The sequence below is a fragment of the Typopeltis vanoorti genome, chromosome 6, assembly GCF_054136105.1.
Source record: "Typopeltis vanoorti isolate ZY-2024b chromosome 6, IOZ_Tvanoo_1.0, whole genome shotgun sequence".
Taxonomy (NCBI): domain Eukaryota; kingdom Metazoa; phylum Arthropoda; class Arachnida; order Uropygi; family Thelyphonidae; genus Typopeltis; species Typopeltis vanoorti.
Genome location: NC_143554.1, coordinates 148,831,935 through 148,856,080, shown reverse-complemented (window position 1 = coordinate 148,856,080; position 24,146 = coordinate 148,831,935). Strand labels below are relative to the sequence as shown.

At 34.2% G+C, this 24,146-nt stretch overlaps 2 protein-coding genes across 2 annotated transcripts in view; one reads left to right on the top strand and one right to left on the bottom strand.

Moving 5' to 3' along the window:
* The window catches only part of LOC150106077 (uncharacterized), a 103,958-nt gene that overhangs the window by 71,374 nt on the left and 8,438 nt on the right, over window positions 1–24,146 (top strand). The window lies entirely within an intron of this gene.
* The window catches only part of LOC150106078 (uncharacterized), a 36,822-nt gene that overhangs the window by 9,824 nt on the left and 2,852 nt on the right, over window positions 1–24,146 (bottom strand). Inside the window, exons 2-6 of the mRNA XM_090393909.1 lie at window positions 19,117–19,275; window positions 15,949–16,107; window positions 9,126–9,281; window positions 6,684–6,842; window positions 2,164–2,322 (exon numbers count right to left, since the gene is read on the bottom strand). Of these exons, the coding sequence (XP_090250035.1) occupies window positions 2,164–2,322; window positions 6,684–6,842; window positions 9,126–9,281; window positions 15,949–16,107; window positions 19,117–19,275 (792 nt within the window). The remainder of the gene's footprint in view (window positions 1–2,163; window positions 2,323–6,683; window positions 6,843–9,125; window positions 9,282–15,948; window positions 16,108–19,116; window positions 19,276–24,146) is intronic.

Below are 24,146 nucleotides of genomic sequence, written 5' to 3'. Positions count from 1 at the left end.
CTAGAATAATAATAATAATAATAAACTGCTTTATAACATTAATTGGAAACATTGACACTTAATGAGAACCACAAAAGTCATGTGGACAGATATCCTTGTGTTAATAATGATACCCTTTTCTAGTTTCTGTTTTTGAATTGATAGGATATCAATTTGGGTATCCTATCCAAATTGATAGGTTATTGAAAAATGTAATTCAGACAATTTAGAAAATCCAAGAAACCTGTTCTTCAGAAGACTAATTGCATGCTTGTAACCCGAGGTCAATAGCAATTCAGCCGTTGAGTTCGTCTATTGTACTTTTGGAGCACGTATCTTTAAACATAGTTTTTCATGATCGAGACTACCATACTGACTTTTCGTCACTTAGTCTCTTTAATTCTCTTTTCACTTAAAAGCCTACGCCTTCATTCTAGTCAACTCATATTCTTTTTGATACGGCATAATTATAAGTTTTTTTTACTTTTTTTATTTCATCATATATTTTTCTCAGATCTCCTTGAACCTCTACGAGGACTACAGGCTATATATTAAAGATAACTATGACATTTAAGAATTCGTAAGCATTTCTATATTCCAAATCCATGGTGCTAAAGCGAAATTGTGTTTTGTGTTGAACATGGAGTTGCTGAATGTAATTTCCTTTCATGAAATTCCTTGCATGAAAAGCGGGTCATAAGAACTTCGCTTCATAAATCACTATATCATTAGATATGAGAAATCATGTATTTTTTAAATTACAAATATCAGCAGAGCAACAGTTACTAAACATTTACGAACTTCAACACATGAAAAGCTAATGTCATTGTTTTATCGTGTCATCTTTAATTTAGGAATTTCATCATCGATACCCTTCAAGAATAAGCATTTTGCAAAAACCAAAACATTTGACATTAATCAAAAACTGTTAGAATGGCAACCCCATAAAGATTGGATTGACATTGATTGGAAAAGTAGCTCTCAGTGCACGACGATTCAGAACTAATTTCAACAGAATGAAATAAGAACATCTTTCATAGAAAACGTTTTTATTTTATTTATTTATTATTTTTTTTAAATCTTTATTTTTTTTAAAGTATTTATCTCTATAACATTTATCTCTACGTGGCACAAGCACATCGTATTTGTATTTCATAGTCTTCCAAAATATTTATAGCTGTGTACTGTTCTGCTCAACACTTTCCATTTACTTGGTGCGTAATTTCACATCAAATTACGCATAAGTCGGAACAAATATCAAATCCTCCCCGACCTTAGAATAAAGCTCTCACATTCGGGTAGTCTACAAAAACCTTAAAAAGTGTTAATATTCTACAAAAGAGAGCAGTTCGGCTCATCGATAATTCTTCTTTACCTCTGAACCACTTTAACTTCCATATCTCAGCCCAGCTACTTCTACTTTCCTTATCCAACCTTCCATTTCTGCTCAGTCTACTATAATACACACTATTGCTGACCAACATTCATTTAAAGTGCAACTGTTGATCCACCGCATCTTCTTCTTGCCTCCTCTCTGTTCCCAGAGCAGCTTTCTTTCTGAGGTATTCTGTAAAGATTACAAAATGCAGGTGCTTAACGAGAAATTTTAACAGACTTTGCTGTTTTGGACAGTAATAAAAAAGAAACAATGTGTAAAATGTTTATGCCACGCTACTTTGGCATATACAATCTATTTCTTTATTTTCATTTAAAATTTAGTGCAAAGTCTATAGAATTGAGCGTTATTTGGGTAAAAAAGTTCATTTCTTAATCATTTATCACTTGAATTGTTATATTTCAACATTAACATTTATCAAAGGACGGCTTTTTGCAACTTTCAGTTTTGATAAAATAATAATGAAAATTTAATCTTAAATATCTGATGTTCTTGACTTCCAACGGATGCTCTTCTCTAACGTGCTAAATGGTGTGTATTATTATTATTATTATTATTATTATTATTATTATTATTAATACATAACACCGCAAGAAAAGCAAGGGCTCATCGCGAAAGGACGCTCCACACAACTATACATAACTGACACCTACCCTACTTAATCCACCAACTATAACACATAAAGATACAACTGCCATCCAAGTACCCACCTACCACAACCACAAACGTTCCGAACATAATTTTGTAGAAGAGTGAAGAAGAAGTATACTAATAAGAAATTTTCTTACAAGCAGATTATCAGGATCCATCTCTTTTTGACAAAAGTAACATTTGTCAAGGGTCTCGAAATGAGTGAATTTCATATGCGATTGGAAGTCATCCCAGTTCATTTTGACATCGCAAATCCCGCAACGGTATTGAACATAATTGCACACAACTGAGTGTTCCTGAAACATAAAATGAATAATCATAAGAAACGACACGATCACTTTAAATTTGTAATCTAAAACAGCAACATTTCAACGTTTTCTGCTGTTCATTTTCATAATTTAAAATATTTCGAACTTTTAAATCTAAATGAAAGTTTTATCACAGTATTGTCGAAGTACTTGTTCACCAAATGGATAGTGCTTTCGCTTTTCGGCCAAAATACTCTGATCCTACGGGTATGAATATTGTGAATTTTAACTATTAGGTAAATTTCAGGCAGTCAAGCACCAGAGATGAATTTCACTATCCGATATATTCCAAACTTGAAAACGGCCCATCCAGAGTACGAATTCTGATTACTATTTAATCCACTTACGAGACAGTTCGCAATTATAATGTTTCATGTTAGATTTCACATAAATAAAAATTATATTATTCTTTCTTTCATCCACTTATAAATCTGATCCATGATGGAATAAAATTATTATTAAAATCACTCAAGTGATCAACTACTGAAGTTTTACCAAATTACTTATGGAATAATCAGTGTATATACTGGTTATATACATATTTTGTGTTACAAAAATCTTAGAGAACTGACAAGATTAAATTTTATTTCATCATCATCATCACGAACCATGAGCTTACTGCCCGTTGGTGTCCAATGCCTCCTTCACTACTTCTTTCACCTTTCTGTGTCCAGTGCGCAATGTCGTAGTTTTTTGTACACCCATTCCACACCAGTCCTTTATATCGTCTATCCATTCTCTGTATGGTCTACCTCTTCTGTTTAAACCATACAGAAGACCAAAATACCAAACACAAATGTCTTTACCTTTCGGTCTCCAGTCATTCTACAGATATGTCCAAATAATTGCAGCTTCCGTTTTATAATCTTCTGCATTAGATTATCTTTTGGTTGTATCTTTCGATAGAGCACTTCATTGATTATTTTCTGTATCCATTCAATTCTTATAATCTTCCTGTAACAAGATCTTTCAAATTCCAAAATTCTTTTTCTTGATTCCTTGTTTATCACCCACATTTCAGATCCGTACAGTACACCGCTAAAGATGCATGTTTCCAGTATTCTTAGTTTTGTTTGCAGATTGATCACATGACTTTTTCAGAGGTTATCCATAGCCTTTAGATTTGTTCTTCCCTTTGCAATCCGGATCTTTATTTCTTTTTTACAGTCCAAGTCATATGTCAGTTTACTTCTCAAATATGTGAATCGTTCTACATTTTCTATATCAGTTCCATCCACTTGTATCTTTTGTTTCATGTTCTTCTCACAAAATACCATTGTCTTTGTTTTTTCCAAGTTCATAATAAGTCCAAAACTTTTCCCTTCCTCATTTAACAGTTTCAGTTGTTTTTGTAGTTCTCTTTCGTCTCTTCTTCAATAATAACAATGTCATCTGCAAATCTCAGATTGTTAATTGTCATTCCGTGTACAGATATTCCTTTGGCATCTTCCTTTAATTTGTCCATTGCTTTTTCTAAATGTGCGATGAAAATGCTTGGTGATATTGGATCCAGATGTCCAATACCTCTGCTTGTTCTAAACCATTTCCCCACATCATCATCTATTCTAACTGCCGTAACTGCATTCTGGTAAACATCTTTTAATATAGCTATTAGTTTCTTTATCAATTCCATAGGATTCCAGAACTGCTAAAGTCACGTTCTGGTCAATACTGTCAAATGCCTTCTGAAAATCAACAAAGCAAGGATATATGTTTTTGGTTTTTCCCCTAGCTTTCTCTGCTATTAACCTCATTTTCAAAATCTGTTGAATTGTAGTTCTATCCTTCCTAAATCCTGCTTGCTCGTCTTCAAGTTATGCTTCCAATTGTGTTCTCAATCTTTCTGTCAATATCATCATCAACAACACTTTACCAAGTTGACTTGTTAATGCAATTGTTCTATACTTTTTACATTCTAGCTTATTTTCTTTCTTGTATAATGTTACTAATATTGATTTCACCCAATCCTCTGGCATTTCCCTTCTTTCCATACCATATTACATAGTTGGTACAATTCTGTAACCATACGTTCACCACCATATTTAATCATTTCTCCAGTAATGTTATTGTTACCAGAAATCTTGTTGTGTTTTATCCATCCTATTGCTTTTTCTACCTTTCCTCTCAAAATGTCCATATCATGCTCATTAACTGGTGGTGATATCTGCTTCAATTCTTCAGTCAGTTTCCCAACACTATCTAAATCTAGTTTTTCTTCATATAACTCACTACACTATCTTGTATACCGCTGTACAATTTTTTTCTTTACTCAAAAATAATTTGCCTTTTTCATCTTTAATTGTGGTCTGTTTTGGTTGCCACTTTCAATTAATCGTTCTGATCATTTTGTGTACCTCCCTTGTTTTATTGTCTCCATAGTACTGTTCTATATTGTTGCATTGGGCTTCTAACCATTTCATCTTATCTATTCTGACTGCTTTTTTCACCTCATTACACTTTCTTCTATATTGCTCTTCTATTTGTTCTGATGTATCCCTTCTTATCTTCAAAATTCTTTTCTCCTGTACTAACTTCAGTGTTTCTTGTGTAATTCATTTCTTCTTGATCTTCTCTTCATCTACTACTGTTTCTTCAACTGCACCTTCTATCGCCTTCATTACTCTTTTCACTCTTAGATTCGAGATATTTTCTTTCTTCACACTTTTAAATTTCTCTTCTAACACAGCTCTGTACCTTCTTCCTATTTTTGCTTCACTTATTCGTGCTGTATCTCTGCTATTCTGATGTTGAGATTTATATTTATTGTTTAATTTCGACTTGATGTTTGCAACCACTAAACTATGGTCCGAGTCTATATCCGCTCATTGAAAAGTTCTACATTGCTGTACTAATGTTATCCATCTTCATTTAATCATAATCAATCATGATCTTAGTTTTCCCATCATTTGATCGCCACGTCCATTTTCTACACTCCTTTTGTTGGAATCTTGTGTGATAGATCATCATCTCGTGGTCTAAAACAAATTCTAACAATTTTTCACCTCGTTCATTTCTTTTTCCGAAACCATATTTTCCATGACTCTTTCCCAACCATCATTATCTATTCCAACTTTGGCATTCGAATCTCCTTCGATAATGAGCCATCTTGCTTTGGTATTGTTTCTATTGCCTCTGTAAGATCTTTGTAAAATAAGTCAATATCCTCATCTGTGCAGTCAGATGTGGGAGCATATATCTGGTGCATATATCTGTGAGTGCATATAATTTTGTTTCTCAAACCTTTTATTTGGAGACATATCAGTAAATCTTCCTTCTTTTGTGCTATTTACTAATGGACAAATATTCCCTTGCAAACGTGATAAACAGACACAAGTATTTTGGAATTTTCCTTCATCACACGGCAGTCAGTATTCCTGTAAAAAAATTGATCACACCTTAGAATCTCTCCCTCATTAAAAATAATTCTATCAGTCCAGTTTTGCCAAACCATGTCGCCACTGGTCTTATCATTCTCCATGGTGCTATATGACATTGATATGCACTTTGAACTTACCCACGCTACCGGCAAGGACGTATATATATCCACATTTCCATGGATGCGAAGTGCATATTAAAATTGTAATACCATTGATATTACATTAAAATGTATGATGAATACGAAGCTTTTGAGGATGTGTATTTGATCTTTAATGGCCGGTAAGGTGGTTAAATTCGAAGAAATAACTTCACTGCCTTTAAACCACATTTAATAAAGTGGACTGATAAAAATGATTCTTCTTACAGCCATACAAAATTTATTCTATTAGATTTCAAGAGTACATATTGTGATCCATTGCTGCGTACCATAGCTTTATAAAAGCCTATTATTTTGCTTCCACAGCAGCATTGCCCTACTTAAATCGAATTGGAAAAGTGTTGATGATAAGGTTTGAATTAAAACTAGGCTATTGAAGGGAAACCGAGGTAATGAGTTCAATGCGAAACTCAACTGTAGTGAAAACCCTGAACTTCCTTTTGACAAAGAGCAACGATTTACAACTAGAGAATCTCGCAATTCTTTTCAAACTCTGATTATTCTGATGTTGTACGGTTATTTGAAGAATTACTACGAAAATGCAGATTAATTTCTGACGCACTCAGTTAAAAACTGCAATCATAAGCGCAACTACACAGAAAAGTTTAGGAAACGATAACAAGTATTCTCATGTATTTATGTGGCCAAGAAATTTCCACATCTGATATAACTCTCTCATAGTTAAGGACTATTAAATGGTCATCGTTATTTACGATCGTCCTAATTAAAGGTGCTATTGAAATTTCAAGAAAAACTCTCATTTTAAGCAAGTGAAAGTTATTTTTAATGAATATAGAAATATAACAATACTTACTGTTAGTTCTTTCCTCTTGAATATAATTTTGCATGCAGGACATGGTTTTTGAGTTTCTGGACACTCATTCGTGTTGTGCTGTTCGACATCTTTAATACAGACCATATTTTCACACATTTCACATTTGACTGTCCTGGAGGAACAGATCTTTTCGTGTGTCTAAGAAGGAAAACAGAGAATTACATTAATCCTTTAACTGCAACAGTCGAGTTAACTCGAGCGTGGTAAAAATGGCGCCCTCAAGTGGACACCACTTACAGATTATGTAAATTTTATAAAACACAATTATCGCCATTTTTGTGAGTGAACAATTCTATATGAAGAATGTATGATGCTGTCCGGACTTCTTCCTTGTAAGAATTTTAATTGATTTTATTTCTAAATTTTTGGAAAAATTAATTCAGCACATGGGACAATATCAGGAAAATATAAAATCAGCAGTTAAAGGGTTAAAAGATATTCATAAAAATTAGATCTCAGGTATAGAGAAATGTGAGCAAATATTCTTTTATGGTAAAGTTTGAAAATAAATCCCAGAAATACCTTTAAAACAATGATAGTTTGCTAGGAAACATACCCAGTTCTAGTATTTTAGCTGTCCTAATGACTTGTATCGTTCAAGAAATTATTTCATACAAATTTAACTTCTGTAGATAATGGCATGGACGGCAATGTTACTTCCCTAGTTTTTATGTTTGCCAACATACGACGGCTTAGAAAGGTCTGTCTGTTTTACTTGGTAAAGAGAATTTGTGTTTCCGTGAAGGAAACCCCCCCCACACACACACATCACTTCCGTATTCAATTAAAAGAAGATAAGCGTGGAAGGATTTCTGTTCTATATGAGCATCCACAGAGTGCTCATGTAGAACGGTTCATTTAGGTTCACCTCTTGTGTTTTATTACCACAATTGAAGCAGTTTAGAATCATTGCTCGAACGTGAAAATGGTTTCATTTATTCTAATTTTTCCCTTTTGGCAGAACGTACAGGTTAGTCATGAGTAATAAGGTAATAAGACTTGATTACAACCGAGTCAGTATTATTAGTTTAACTGAAATTAATCAGCAGTTATTGAAAATTAAAGTACCTTTGTCCAAACTTACAGAAAACTTAATCTTTTCGAATTCTTTTTCACAGAAGGAGCATCTCAAGCATATCTTTGGACATTTAGATTTAATATGTCTGTTATGGTTCTTCTTGTTCACAATAGAGCCACACTTTTCACAAGTAACCTTTGCAGAGTTACGATTAACTTTCTCCTTCTGAAAAATAAGATATGTTGTTGACGTAAGACTAGACAAAAAATACCTTTGATTAATTTAAACTATTTCTCATTAATTTTTTCTTATTTCAATTCCGTACGGTTTATTGCATGTTTTGATTTCGAAATTACAAACTGAAATAAATATTGTTACGAATAAATACCAACATATAAATAAAATTCATTACATCAAAAGGTAGTAAATTTTCAATTTCCTAAGGGACATGCTTTTAACAAACGTACAATAGCAATCAATGGAAATTTGGGACCATTCTTCCTGTAGGCATGTAAGGAGGTCCTGGACTGTTATGGAGCACACGTCCCTTGACCTCACCCGACGTTCAAAGTCATCCCACACATGGTCAATAGGGTGAAGGCTCTATGGAGGACTGCAGTTGTTGTGATATTCATGTCCACAAACCACGAAGTTACAGTAGCAGTCTTATGACACGGTGCATGGTCTTGCTGTACAAGACAATGGTCAGTTCTGTAGAAACCATACAAAGTAGAAAGCATTGCATCAACCAGATACCTTTCAGGGTTCAATGTTTGTGTCACCATAAACAGAGACCTGAGTCCGAACGGAGAAAAACTGCACCATACCATACATCACACTGCCCCTCCGAATTTCATAGTTGGGCTTACGTTCTTGGGTAGCAAAACGTAATTATTTTAACTATTAACGACCAAAAACGCGGAGTCAAAAGGCTCTATATTTTATTGAGATGATCGTTATCTAAACAGCTTAGATAAGATATCCATTACAAACCACGCTAACAGCCAAGATCTATAGACGTTCAAGATATCATGGATGCGAAGTGCATATTAAAATTGTAATACCACTGATATTACATTGAAATATATGATGGATACGAAGCATAAATAAATCAAATATGCGGATGCGTATTTGATCCATAATGGCCGATAAGATGGTTAAAATTCGCTACTACAGAAAAACATCCACTGAACGATGAACAGAACTGTTTTCATATATTTATATGGCGTGGCCAAAACGTTCCAGATCTGATATAACTCACTTTTAGTGTTATGAATTGTGAAATAGTAATTATTATTTCTGACTGTACAAAACGATGGTGTTACTGAACTTTCAAGAAACATTTTCATTTTGTACTAAGCCTGAATTATTTTTAATCAATTTCGAAACAGAGCCACACTTACTGGTACCTTTTTCCACCAGGGCATAATTTCACTGCCAGGATATGACTGGCGTGTTTCTGGACACTCCTTCTTGTGTCGTTCCATGTCATTGATGAAGACCATGGTGTCACACTTTTCGCATTTGACTCTACTAATGGAACACTTCTTTTTGTGTTTCTAAGAAAGAAAACAGATAATAATTATAAAGAATAAAATTACATAGATTTCATTTTAAAAGATAAAGTTTCATAGAAATTGGATTAAATATACTTAAATATGAGAAAAATGTCTTCAATGGTAAACTTTAATATTTACATGAGGGCATGTAATTTTTGCCATGTTTGCATGCCAAAAATTACTTCTTAAAACACTGTGACATTGCTGGATTCGAAAATTCTACTCTCTGTTCCTTTTCGTATTAGGTTGAATGACCTGAATCCATCAAGCAACGATTTCATGTAAACATAGTTAACGAGATAGATAATAACAGTAGATGGATGAAAATAAACCTTTCAAAGTTTTGTCTTTTTCTAACACGCATATTTTCTAGGTGAGTTGATGTAATGATAATAATTCTTTTTTTTTTATTGTTTTTAACATTTTATTATTTCTCAGATAAATTACATACATCATATGAACACAATTATGCATAACAAATACTTTCTCGCACATAAAGTTTTTTAAATAATAATAATAACAATAATTGTTTACAACGTATATTATTAGAATATTCATAATGATGATTACTACAGATATTTCTTTGCAATTTTACACTCTATATATACAATATCAATGGATATAATCACTCTATGTTGCATACTTTTGTTAGAGTTATTACATACATTACATACATTTGATTACATATGAAACATTACTTACATTTGTTTATATATGAGACTTATATTACATACATTTGTTTACATATAAAACATACATTACAAACATTGCTTTACATGTGATACGTACATTACATGCATTTGGTTACATATAAAACATACATTACAAACATTGCTTTACATGTGATACGTACAATACATGCATTTGGTTACATATGATACATCTTGGATGAGAACTAATTTCTCTGCTTTCATCCTAGAAGCTTATATGTAAGCTTATCTGAGTATGACACCAGTTGGTTAATATTTATTGGTTTTTTTTGCTGTATTGGCAAGCTACGAAATCTATGATTGAGAAATTCGCGTGCACGCGCGCACGCACGCACACACACTCACACACACACACACAAACTAACTTGGAATGTATTGGTGCGTTGCTGAACTGGAAGCCTGAACTAATATATTGTGTGTTTCATTAAGTTTGTATGGAATGTTGGGTGCGTGATTCTAGTTCATAGTATGTCCTTAGAGCTCTTTTCAGGCTATTGTACTTTGTAAGGTCTCTGTATTCAAAAGGAAATTTGTTTATCATGTCTGGGATATAGAAATTTCGCGTGGCCTTTCTGTAGTGATTACTGTATTTATATGTGACATAATTAGTTGTCTGAGGTCTTGTTATACGGTATGTATTTCTAACTGTCCTGTAGTTGGCATCGAAATAATGTTTTAGCAAAGCTGCACAGTGACATAAATGTTTTGCTGTCAGTATTTTGTGTTCTGACATTGCAATACATATAAGGTCGTTATTTTTTGTTTGTTCCCAAAAGATTAGTTTTATCATTTTGTACTGTAGTGACGTTAATCTATTTAATCTATTTAATTTAGTGACATAACTCTATTTAATATTAATCTATTTAATGTAGGATGCACAGAATGTGCATCCTACAAATTAAATAGATTAATGTCACTACAGTACAAAATGATAAAACTAATCTTTTGGGAACAAACAAAAAATAACGACCTTATATGCATTGCAATGTCAGAACACAAAATACTGAGAGCAAAACATTTAGCATACATTGTTATAGCAAGCATTCATGTTTGCTATAAATGTTTTCTATAACATATAAATGTTATAGAAAGCATTCATGTTTGCTATAAATGTTTTCTATAACATATAAATGTTATAGAAAGCATACATTGTTATAGCGTATCTTGGTATAGTGCTTTGTATATTAGTATTTTAAGGCGTATGTCTTTTAACCTGTAGAGTTTGCCACTTATTGTTCGGATTTTGTTGTGTAGATGGTTTATGTGGCTATTCGAGTTCATTTCTGCATCGAATATATCGTATTGTTTCAGCCTGAGTGATTGTAGTGGTTTTGCTGTTCTGGGTGTTTTTTATGTTGGAAAGTGGATGTTGGATGGTTATATACTTGTTATCAACTGGTCGAGTCAGTGGGTTTCTGAATATCATTAATTTTGTCTTTTCTGAGTTTAGGTGTATGGAGTTTTTCGTGAGCCGGTCTATGATCAGATTTATGTCATGTTGGATATTTGTTTGGGCTATGCATGCGTTATTATGGATGGATATTATTGCTGTATCGTCTGCGTATTGGAATAGCCTACCTTTGAGTCGTAACTGATTAATATCGTGCGTGTAAATGTTGAATAGAGTTGGGGAGAGTACAGCTCCCTGTGGTACTCCACAGGTCACTGGTTGCTCTCTGCTTCGGTTTGACCCGATACGTGTGATATGCTTTCTGTTTTGAAGGTAGTTTGTAAACCACCTGTGAAGAGGCCTGTCTATTCCAACATGCCTCAGCTTTTCTAACAAGGTTTGATGTGTGAGTGTGTCAAATGCTTTAGTTAGATCAAAGACTACCGCGGCAATTTTATTTTTGTCTAAGGAGGTATTCATTACGCCTGTAATGTCTTCCAAGAGAGAGATGCTGTTCCCTTATTTTTCTGAAAACCATATTGTATTTTGGGGATAATATGAAAGGTCTCTGTATATGCTGTGAGTTTCTTCATTACGATCCGCTCATAATTTGATTGATAATTAGTAATGTGGCTATGGGTCTGTGATTGGTGATTAAATTTCTTTTTGCATGTTTGTATATGGGTGTGATTATGACGGTTTTTAGCATACTTGGTATCTGTCCTGTTTTAAATATTTTGTTTATTAATTTTAGTAGGATAGGACTTAAACTAGTTGCATGTTGCTTTATATCTTATACCATCAATTCCTGCGCCTTTGTTTGGTTTGATTTGATGAATTGCTGAGAGAAGTTCTGCTTCTTTTATGGTTGGGAACCATAATGTCTGTTTTGATCACGGTCCAAGTGGAAGGTCTCGTTTTGTGATTGAGGGAATATTTCTGTGCAGTTCTCGTATGGAGTCTGCAAAGTATTGGTTAAAGTCATTTGCTAGTTGTTGGATAGGTTTTGCGTCTTTACTGAAGCTGTGTTCTATGATTTCGGAGGCGGTGGTGTTGGGAACACAATCAAGCATCTCACTGATCAGATGCCAGGTTTGTTTCATGTTGTTTTGTGCAGAGGTTAGTTTGTCTCTGTAGTAGCTTCTTTTTGCATTTCTGATTTGTGTCGTAAGGCGATTCCTTGGGATCTTATATTCAGTTTTTAAAGCTGTGTTATTTGGATATCGCTTTAATTCTTTCCTTAAAGCGTCCTTTCTGTGTATTTCTAGGATTAAAGTTTGTGTTATCCAGTGATTTTGTGTTGTTTTTGAACGAATTTGTAACTTTCTTATATATTTCCTCCAGTGTGAGTTTAATGTTGTTGTATAAGATATCTGCTGAATCTGATGCCAGGTGTTCCCAGTCTGTTTATCTTATTTCGTAGTTGACTATTTCTTCGTCTATTATTGTTTTCTGTCACTTTTCTGGGACATTGAATGGATATTGTCTTGGTGTGCAGGGTTAGAGCGGCGAAGTAATGATCTGCTACTTTGCACGTTATGACTGATGCAGTGTAACTGTTTGGTGGTGCTCGTATGTTTATATGATCTAGACAGGAGGCAGTGTTAGTATTTCCGAATTTTTCTTCTCAAGTACATGATCTTATTGTTGGTATTAGATTATACATGGATAGCGTGTCTAGATATTGTACAGTGTTGTTCTAGTTTTCGTTTGCAATATTTATGTTTATGTCGCCAATTATCATTAAGTATTCGTTTGAACATATTTCTTGGCGTGAAAGCCAGCAATTGAGTTCGTGCAAGAATTTTATTATGTTTAGGTTTGGTGGCCTGTAAATAGCATTTAGTATTATGGGATGCTGTCTATTCGTGGTATTAATGACTTCGGGGCAGAGGGTTTCAGCATGCTCAAACTGATAGGCCGTTTCTTTTGCTATTCATTTTTGTTTGATAAATATTAATATTCCACCCCCTCTTTTTGTTTAGCGGCATGATTTATGTTGTTGGAAGCTTGGAATTTGGAAAGGAGTCCCTTCGTCATTAGTTATGGATACTTCTGTAAGAATCAATATATCAATAATATCAAATGTAATTCCTCAGATAAGCCTATAACAATAACCAATGTTTTCGGATGCTTCTGGTGTTAATATGCAAGATCGAGAGACATCTCGCTTGTACTGTGTGTTGTTTCCATGCATCAAGCAATTCGGAAGTACAATTACCGATGTATTCTGGTGTAATTACATCTGTCTGATGGTTCACATTCATTTTTGTTGTGTTGAGATCTTCTTATTGAACTAAGTTGGAGTCTTTTGTTTCACTCTTGCAACCCATCTATATCTTCCGAGCTTTTTATTTGTATAGACTTTGAAGTGTGTGGCTTTCTCAAGAATATTTTGCCGTCTTTAATCCATAAAATTTGATATTTTTTATCTTTTTGTTTTTTTTCTTGCTTGGTTGAAAAGATTCTGATTGAAAGGTGTTAAATACTCATATTGAAAGATTGGCTTATTGCCTTGCGATGCATTTAAATCCTTGACTACTGTTTTTTTTTTCAGTCTGCTGGCTTTTATGAGATTGACTTTTGTAGCCTTGCTTGTCAGAGGGATTATTATTGGTGCAGGTCGTGGCAAGCCTTGTTTTTTTTGTTCTTTCTGGGAATCCAATTTATGGTCTGAATATCATTATGCTGTAGGGGGATGTCAATTGCCTGGCCTAACTTTAAAACTACATTTCTGAGATTTTCTGTGGATTCAGTTTCTGGAAGACAGTTTATGACAAGGTCTTCTTTATGTTGTTGTTGGTTTAAAACTTCGTATTGCAGTTTCAGGGAATTAAGTTCTTGACGGAGTTCCGATGTGTCTTTTATCAATTTGTGCTGCCTGTCAGTTAGTGTTAATGCTGATTTTAATGTCTTTTACTGTTTGTAAGACTTCTTCGACTTTTGAATTATTAAATTTAACAAACTCTTCATATTCGCTAATTGTTTTTGTTATTTGTTTATTCTGTTTATCAAATAGTTCTTGGACAAGATCTACCAAGCTGGCTTTTATATTTTCTAAACCTTTTTCTAGTAATAAATTTACGGAACTAAAATTATAAGACTCACCGGTATTTTTTTATCTGTTCAGTTCATCGTCCGCTTCTGCCTCTGGAGTAATCAGTTGCGCCGTGGGTGGCGGCATTTCTTTGTTCTCTCTGCAATATAGGCATTCCATTTCTCTCGCTTGGCTTTGGGTTTGCGTTGCCATGTTGTTTCTGAGAATCCGGAACTGTAAAGTGAATATTCCTAAGGCAGTTTCTGCAGGTTATATGACTTCTGTCGGACGATAATTCCTTCGGGCACTTGTTGCACTTCATGGCTCACCTTTCTTCCCTTGGACAACTGTAAAGATTGCGACGTCCTTTGTTCTATGCTCGTTAGTAACCACGGTGAACTCTGCTCAATTTTCAGCACACTCAAAATTTGGGTTTCACTTGGCTGATTTCGATGAATTATATATAATTCATCGAAAAAACTGTTAATAATAATTAACAGTTTTTTATGCTTTACTAGGTGCTGGAAATTTGAGATTCTCTGCTGAAGGAAATTATTACTAATTAAAAACCACGCTACCGACCAGGACGTATATATACGTCCATGGATGCGAAGTGCATATTAAAACTGTAATTCCATTGATATTACATTGATATTTATGATGGATATGAAGCTTTTGAGGATGCGTATGTGATCTTTAATGGACGGTAAGGTGGTTAAAGATAATATGAGAAAAAACTTTTCAGCTAAAAGAAGTAATTCTGTAATCTACAGGTGCGATATTACTCTATAGATTCGCCTGTTCTGGTTTAATGCCACAATTGCAGAACTTGAGAATCATTACGCAAGTACTTTTACTTACTTACTTTTAATTACTTTTTTTTAACAATTTAATTTTAAAATATCTAAACTAGACTAGACATATTTTCCCATTTGGAAGAAAGTACATCTGGTCCAGGAGTAATAACGTTATGCAAGTTCATTATATTCATGTGAATTGTATTTGAATCAATTTAACGGAAAATAATTAGAAGTTATTCTTCTTCCCATTATAGATTTTAGGCCAGTAGTCCTGTGCATGTCTCATTCCATTGCTTTCTTGTTCTTATAGTTCATCTTTCCCATTTAATTTATATCCATGTTTGCAGTCTGTTATTGTCAAATTCGATTTAAATTTTCTAACAATTTTCGTTTATATTTAATTATATAATAGTTAATTGATTTTATATTCAGGAATCGTAAAATTTCTTCTTTTGTTTTATGGTCACACAAGTATATGCAGTTGTTTTTCTGAGAAATTTCATTTCATTTGTTTGAATTCGTTTTTCATCTTTCTTTTTTATGGTCCATGTTTCACTTTCATATAATAAAGTTGTTTTAATCAGAACTTTATATATTCTGATTCTGGTGTGCTTTTTGTAGCAGAGATGGTTTGTTATATTATTTATTATGCTGTTAACTTGAACAAAATTTGATATTTAAATACCTGTAGACGTTATTCATAATTAAGCTATTTTTTTCCCAAACTTACCTGAAGGTTGTCTTTTTTTATTTGTTTTTCACAGAACGGACAACTCACACATCTCTTTGGACAAGCAGAGGTACTATGTCTTGTATAGTTCTTCCTTTGCACTTTAGCATCACACTTTTCGCAACAGACCATTACCAATTTACAAATTTTGATGTGCTCCTGAAAAAAAAAAGTGCTTTTGAAGCAATACTGTACCAAACAAAATTAAAACAGGAATTCATCAGGTTATTAGATCCAATTAAAAAACAGTTCGAAGATGAATTTAAGACTGCAGGAGTTGGTATTCGAGAGGTTTGGTGATTTGTATTGTGAAGGCTGGTGTGCTTTTTGAGAAAGGGGATGCAATAGACTGTTTTCAGAAAAACTATAGAAGGTCGTTGATGTGTAGGAGAGAGTAGGCGAAAGAACAAAATTGTGAAAAACATCAGTTTTACTTGCAAAGTCTGGGAATAAATAACTGCCATCATACGCAAAGTGCGTATGATGGCAGTTATTTATTGGTGGCAATTCAGTTGCACAAATAAGAAGACAAACAACGCATATTACTTAATAACAACGCCTTCCTTGGGATTTAAAAGATAGGAAGTCATGTGCTGAGTAGCAAATAATGCAACATAGCAACTCTTCTCACAGATATGTTTGCGTCAGAGATCATATTCCATTCACAGCAAAAAGATTTGTTAGATAGGACATATACATTACAAAGATCTGAATGCTTTAATGAATCCGCGGAACATTTTCGTGGAAACCCAGGGTTTTGAAGAAACGTCTGCGATTCTCCAGAATCCATACTTGAATCCGTACCTGACCTCGGAATCAATACTTGAGAACGTTTATTAATTGAGGGGAATGAAAAAATCACAAAAGTTTCTTTTCATTGGTTTACTTCATCACTTTAGAAAAAAGTGATGTTAGTGCAGTTGAAAGGTCTTTAGGTCACAGTAAAAAGATTTGTTATCATTTTTAGAAATATCTTGAATTTGAAGCAATTCCAGTGCTACAGGATAGATACTGCTGAAATAGTAGAAAATGAAAAGACAACACAGAAGAAGAGTCCACCTTTAAGTATCATTGCATCCATCCAGTCGAAGAACAGGTGAAAGCAAGCTAGGACTAAAATTATGGAAAAGGCTTTGCGAATTGGCATCGGCAGTTTGACCTTTGATTCTATTTTTATAGTTTTTGTTTCAAATTCACATCCTCTGTCTCATATTTCAAATGAATGAATGCATGTATTCTTTAATTTCCTATCAGCCAGTGTGGAATAATTTGGATGCAGTATTAATTTCTGTCTAAAGAAAAGGAAGAAAGAAACCAGAAACAATGTGCGTTGGCTTGAAATCGGACTAAACGTTTCTCAGTTTCTAATTATTTTCTCAATAATTAGAAACAACTCTTTGCTGTATATTCCACATAATATTTTTTGCCTTACAAAGATTTCCTAATCCGAATTAAAAACCAGGGTCCTCAGATTTTTCATTCGCAGAATTGACAAATTTGCAAGGGCAATTCACGAAATTAAATGGTACACTGCGTTCTCAGGACATTCATTCAGGACATTTTATGTTTTGACCATAATCAGAAATTAATTAACATTAAATATTTCTATTATTTCTAACAACTAACAGCATATTGTCAGAGCCATTCAACATATCTACAGGTTTAAAACCAGGAGATGCGATATCCCTGTACTCTTCAATATAGCTTTAGAAAAAGTAATTCGAGAAACAACGAAGGGTACTGGGTCATGCTCTGCATCATTCCTGGGGTATGCAGATGATACTGATATTATAGGAGAAAGTGCATATGATATAACTGAAACTTTTATAAACCTTAAAATCTCTTCCGAAAAAATAGGTCTTAATAATAACCAAAATAAAACATAATATTTAAAAGTATCTAGAGATAATGATCTGAATAAGCCACCAATTATTAAATTTGCTGACATGATATTGAAAAACTTAGTACAATTTAAATATCTAGACTCTATAATAACTAAAGATAATAAGGTCCAAACAGAAATAAAGATGAGAATCCAAGCAGGTAATAAATCATATTTCTCACTTCAGCACCTCCTCTCATCTTAAAATATGTCATATTAATCTAAAATAAATACCTACAGAATGCTAATTAGACCAGTCGTATTATATGGTGCAGAGACATGGAATATAACAAAAGCTATTGAACATCAATTACAACGCTTTGAAAACAAAATCTTAAGAAAAATATTTGGTCCGGTTAAAAATCCTGTGACAAATGAATGGAGAAGGCGAACGAATAAAAAACTCCATGAACTTTATAAGAAGCCACTAATAATAAATGAAATCAGAGCTAGTCGAATGAGATGGTTACGTCACCCTGGAAAGAATGGAGGATAACAGGCTAGTGAGGAGAACTTTTGAACATCATCCAAATGGAAGACGTCCTAGAGGAAAACCCTCAGAAAATGGATGGATGGATAACATTGAAATGGACATGAAAGAGCTGAAGCTGAGAAACTGGAAGGAGCTGGCTAAGGATAGGGAAAAAAATGGAGAACTGTGGTGCTTGCAGCTAAGAACTTTAATGGTTCGTGAAGCTTAAGAAGAAGAAGTTAATATTATTTCGCTCATATCAGAGTAAAACTACCCATTTCCTGTTATTAGGGTACAAGATTTTGTTAAATGTTATATTGTAGACACTACAACACTGTTATCGTTTTCATTATAAATTATTCCATCCAGCTTATTTTACGAATATCAAGGCTACACACGGATATACAGTCATACGCTATACATACTTAATCGCTCATTAGGAGAGCTCAACCCGCCCATCCAAAGGAATAGGGAAGAAAAAGGGGGGGGGGGGGGGGAAACCCATACGGAAAAATAAATTATCAAGGCTATTTTAAAGATACATATGCACACTCACGCTTAGCAGAGACTGAGAATCAAATGACCTTATTAACAATAACTGGCATATGAAGGATGACAGTGCAGCTGTCTGCAGTGATATTTTGTGAGTGCTGCGAACGGTAAGATAGGATCGTGTACCAAAATTTATGTAGAGTTACACCATTAGTACTATTGTAGTTTACCTGGCTCTCGTGAGCCGCATGAAGGACACAAAAAGGTATGAATAAATAAATATAAAAGCAACATACTGTATATAAAGCATCTTCATACTTACAGGCATCTCTTTCCTGCGAATACTCTGATTGCAGGCAGGACACGCTTCGCGTGTTTCAGGACACTCTTTTTCTACGTGCGCTTGTAAATATTTCTCATTTACTTTAGTTTCACATTGTTTACACTTTACCAGAGAGAAGTGGCATCTAGTTTGGTGTTTCTGAGAAAATATAAATATAAATATATCAATCTACAACCAGCAATTGGATACTTTCAGAGAAACTAGCTTTCATTATTACATTTAAATATAGTCTATCTTTATTCTCCAGTTATTTACTAGTGATTTAAATAATAAATACTAAATAAAATGGAACGAAAAAAAAAACCTTTCTATTTATAACATTAATTAGGAAAATTGACAGAGATCTTCACGAAAGTCACCTGGTTAGACATTTTTTCATAATGCCCATCTTTCCTTCATTCTGTTCTTAAGTTGTGGAGGGTATGAAATGTTGCCAAATAGCATTTCTTCCGATGTCTCTGGCTGTTATTCATGGTCTGTATTTCAAACGAAACGAAAATCCTTCATTTTGGCGCAACCACAGTATAGTTCTCAGGTCTCACTTTTTCTTTATTTTTGTCAGCACTAATGGTTTTATGTTTCAGACAACTTCAAATATACCTCTCGGATTGGGAATTCGATTTAGGATTGTAATAATTAGGATTTCCCTAAATAAATTTAATAAGTAATTACAGTAATATAAACGTCTTCACTTCGCCATAATAACTACAGTCACCACCTAGCAATGTTAACAAATATACAGACTAACATATACAGTAGTTTCGGCAGATATTATTTTTTCATATCTGAAAGGTTTATTTTGCGATGTACATATAATGTAAGCTATAAAAACGAGTTATAATATAATGACCACATTGATTCTTTCAATTACAGCATAACGACAAAATTCTTTTGTGTTGATTTTAGCCTGTGCAGCCAATTTTTTTCATACTCCGATTTAGTTTTCTTACAGTATTCGTTATGTTTCTGGCCTGCGTTTCATATACTAGTGTAGTCAGAAAGGTTCTCGGCTTCGACCATAGATGACAACACTATCGCCAAGATTTTTATTTTGGTACATCTGTCATAAGCATCCATGTGAAATTGCAAGTCATTCTATAAAGTAATAGTTTGTTTTACCCAGCTGTCTGAAACAAAAGTATGTATGTATCCATTCAAATGGATAAAATTGTGTATCGTGCGATGTCAAAAGAAATTCATTCGAAGTTCATGAAAGGTTATGGGCACACTTCTCTTTCGTTCTCGACTCGAGAATTAAGAAATAGGCTGCAGAGTTTAAACATGGCCATACCAGCCTTGAAGACGATCCACCTGAAGGACGTCCGAAAAGTGTAACAAGCCAGAAATCGTTGATCAAGTGTAAGATATGGTATTGGATGACTGGCGAGTCAAAGTGCGTGAAATTGTTGAGATGATAGGCATTTCAAAAGAAAGTGTAGGATATTTTGCATGAAGAATTGCAAATGAAAAAGCTCTGGGCAAGATGGGTGCTGCGCTTGCTCACAGCAGATCAAAAACGCAATCGCATGAAAATCTCTGAACAGTGCTTAGAGCGTGTTAACAAGAATAAAACGGATTTTGTGCGTCGATTTATTACTAAGGATGAGTCTTGTATTCACCATTCAGGGGTTCCATCAGCAGGAAAGATCGGTGGTTTGTCATCCACCGATAGCATCCACCGAAAAAAATGCCTTTATCATCCCAAACCACCGATAGCATCGGTGGTTTGGGATGATAAAGGCATTTTTTTATTAATAATCTTGAAAAAAGGTAAAACAATAACTGGGGAATATTACACTGATCTTTTAACCAGACCAGGCGAAAACATTCGTAAGAAAATACCCGGTTTGCAGAAGACAAAAATCATCTTTCATCTGGTAGTGGAAAAATTAAGGAATCTGCACTATGAATTGTTGAAACATTAACCCTATTCCCCAGATTTGGCTCCCTCTGACTTCTATCTTTTCCCAAAACTAAAACTCTTCTTCGCAGATCAGCGTTTTTCTTCGAATCAAGAGGTGATTGCGGCTGTATAGGGATATTTTGCAGATTTTAATGAGAACTACTACAGGGACGGGATAATGGCGCTGGAGCATCGCTGGATTATGTTGAAAATAAAAATAATTTTGAAATTATAAATTTGTTTTTAATTTTTAGACCGAGAACCTTTCAGACCATGGTCTTATTTCATAACTGCTCTCATTCTCCCGATATTCCTATCACGTCAATCCACTTCTTTTTATGAATATGATGAATGCTTAATAAGATGACGTACCCATTTCATTCGCACCTTATTTATTCGCCGAACTCTATAAACAGATTTCGATACTACGTTATTTATTTATGTATTTCAAAGCTTCTCATGAAATTCTGATATCGTCTCACTTATTAACTGATAGTGAGGGGTTGAAGATAATACCCTCATTGGTTTTCATAATATCCATCTTTGTAGTTCAACATGTAGCCTTTTCTACTAATTGTAACCATCATATACTTTTTTACTCCTCGGGTCAATGCGGCATGATAACTCCCAGCGATTGGTGACAAAAGTTCTACATCTTTAGCTTAGACAAATTCTGTTGTTACTGTCAAATCTAATATTCTTTGATCTCAAGTTCCTTCTTTTACATGCTACTTGAGAAAGTAGTCTAGCAACTGCGCAATAAATGTTCTTTCATTCTTAACTTGAGATTTATGTTACACGTTTAATGTTTGCGGATAAAGGAAGGCTATGAAAGGCATATAAAGAGACAGGTAGAGAATATTTGCACGAAGAATATAATACTCAAGGTGAAGGAGTTACTAGTATAAGAATGAGAAAAATTAGAGCAGGAGAGGCTACAGCTGTGATGCAAGAATAATGCAAGACATGTTATTCACTATGTGGCCTGTAGGAGGTAAAATACTTGTAGACGGATTACATGGATTACATTACACTGCTGGATGGAAATGGTAGTCGACTAACCAAGGAAAATGATGACATAGTCGAGATGCATAATGATTTCTTTATTAAGGTGTTCCATCTTGGTAAAGCAGGCTTTATTCCTTTAAGGATAATGAGGATTAAAGGTTTAGAAGTGAATGGAGGGAATGTATTCAGAATTCTAAGCATTCTTTGATATTAGTATGGCAAGGGACGACCAGATGAAATTTCGCCGTTCTTTCAGAGAAAGTCTTAAGCAACTGACCGTGCCATTAACCTGGTTGTTTAATCAATCATTCAACAGAGGAGTAGTAAAGGAGTGCGATAGTGCCATTGCATGAGGATGATAGTAGAATTCAACTATAAACTACAGACTTCTTTGTATTTTTTCTGTAGTAAAAATTAGTAAGAACTCGTATATAGACTTTGGCAGCTGGGAGCAATATCATTTATGCAGGACAGCATGGATTTGTTAAGGGTTACTCTTGTGTTAGTAGTTTGGTTGCCTTTTATAATAGAGTAACAAGAGCAGTGGACTAGAGAATTACATACAATGGCATTTCTTTTGTTCCTCTTCTTTTATTTTTTTAGATTTTATATAGGCATTTCATATGGAGTCACATAACAAGTTGATATTTGAGTTATTGGTTTAGTTATCAGGCTTGTGGATTGGGTTGGGAAGTAACTTTATTATAGGTATTAGAATTGTATATGGGGAAGAGCGTCATAAAGTATGAAGATTGCAAGCAGAGTTTCCATACCGTGTACTACTCAATCTTTATATTAATAATATTGTCGCTGGACTAAAAGTCGATATTCAGTTGTTTGCAGATGATGTAAAGTTTGAGAGAGTTATTAGGAACAGTGTTAATGTTTTTGATCTTCATGAGGATTCGAATAAGATGAGAAGGTGTGGCTAAATGAATAGGGATATCGGTTTGCTCAAAATGGCAAGTTTTGAACTTTGGGATGAAAAGATGGAATTCTTTACTCACTATGTGGAGTTATACTGGAAGAAGTGGAAAAAACAGCGGATCTTAGGGGGAGACAGTAGACAGAAATTTAAAGTTTCATTACAGATATATTACAAAGAGGATATATTACAAACGCTGTGAAGGTAACACGGAGAATAGCTGCAGTGCTCAGGAGAGTTCAAAATAATATATAAACGGGTGGTGGTTCCATCGCATAAAGCACTGAACAGACTACATATGGATTACTATGCTCTACTCTGGTCGCCTGGATTTGAAAGAGAAATGAAATAACCCTGAAGGGGGGGTAAGAAGCGGGTGACGATATTGATATCAAGACAGTGCAATGTTGGTTAGGAGAATAGTCTAGGGACATGCAAATTACAAGATCCAGAAAAACGAACGGGAGGGATATAATGGAGACATTTAAGCTGTCGACAGATATTTAGAGGATTGTCAGCAGGAATTTTTTCATATGTTAGAATAAGGGAAAGGAACAAGCTCAAGGCTAATCCCTGGAATTTGTAAATGGAAATAGTAAGCAAGTAAGAGGGCAATAAGTAAGTTTTTGAATGGATGGTGGTAGCATCATGGAATGCATGGTCTGAGAAGAAGGTGAAAATACAGAGTGGATGATTTAAGGAGTGGTGTTGTCTAAAGTATACCTCCCTAATGAGACTTATGCCTTCATGAAGGTTGGAATAATAATAACAATTTAAGCCATGCATGCTGATTATACTCAACAGGATAATTTGTCGATGGAATTCATTGTTCCCGGAGAATGCACTGGCAGTCTGTAGCAATCCTTAACCAGTTCTGTTAGTCGACTTCACACTATTAGCCTCAAAGCTGCATGAAACATTTTCTTATTATTATTCCTATTTATCACTTTTTAAAAATCCTAACAGGACTTAAATCATCTGATATCATTAGTAGTACTCTTCATCTCCTGTTCTTCTGTCCTTTCTGAAAATGCTATGCCCCTGTACACTCGAACACCACACTGTACATAACACTGAGAGCCAAGTTTCAATAATGCAATACATCTTAGGCAACACTGAATTCAACATTGTTGCCTAAGATTGAAGCAAACGAACACAATCCATTTGTTCATG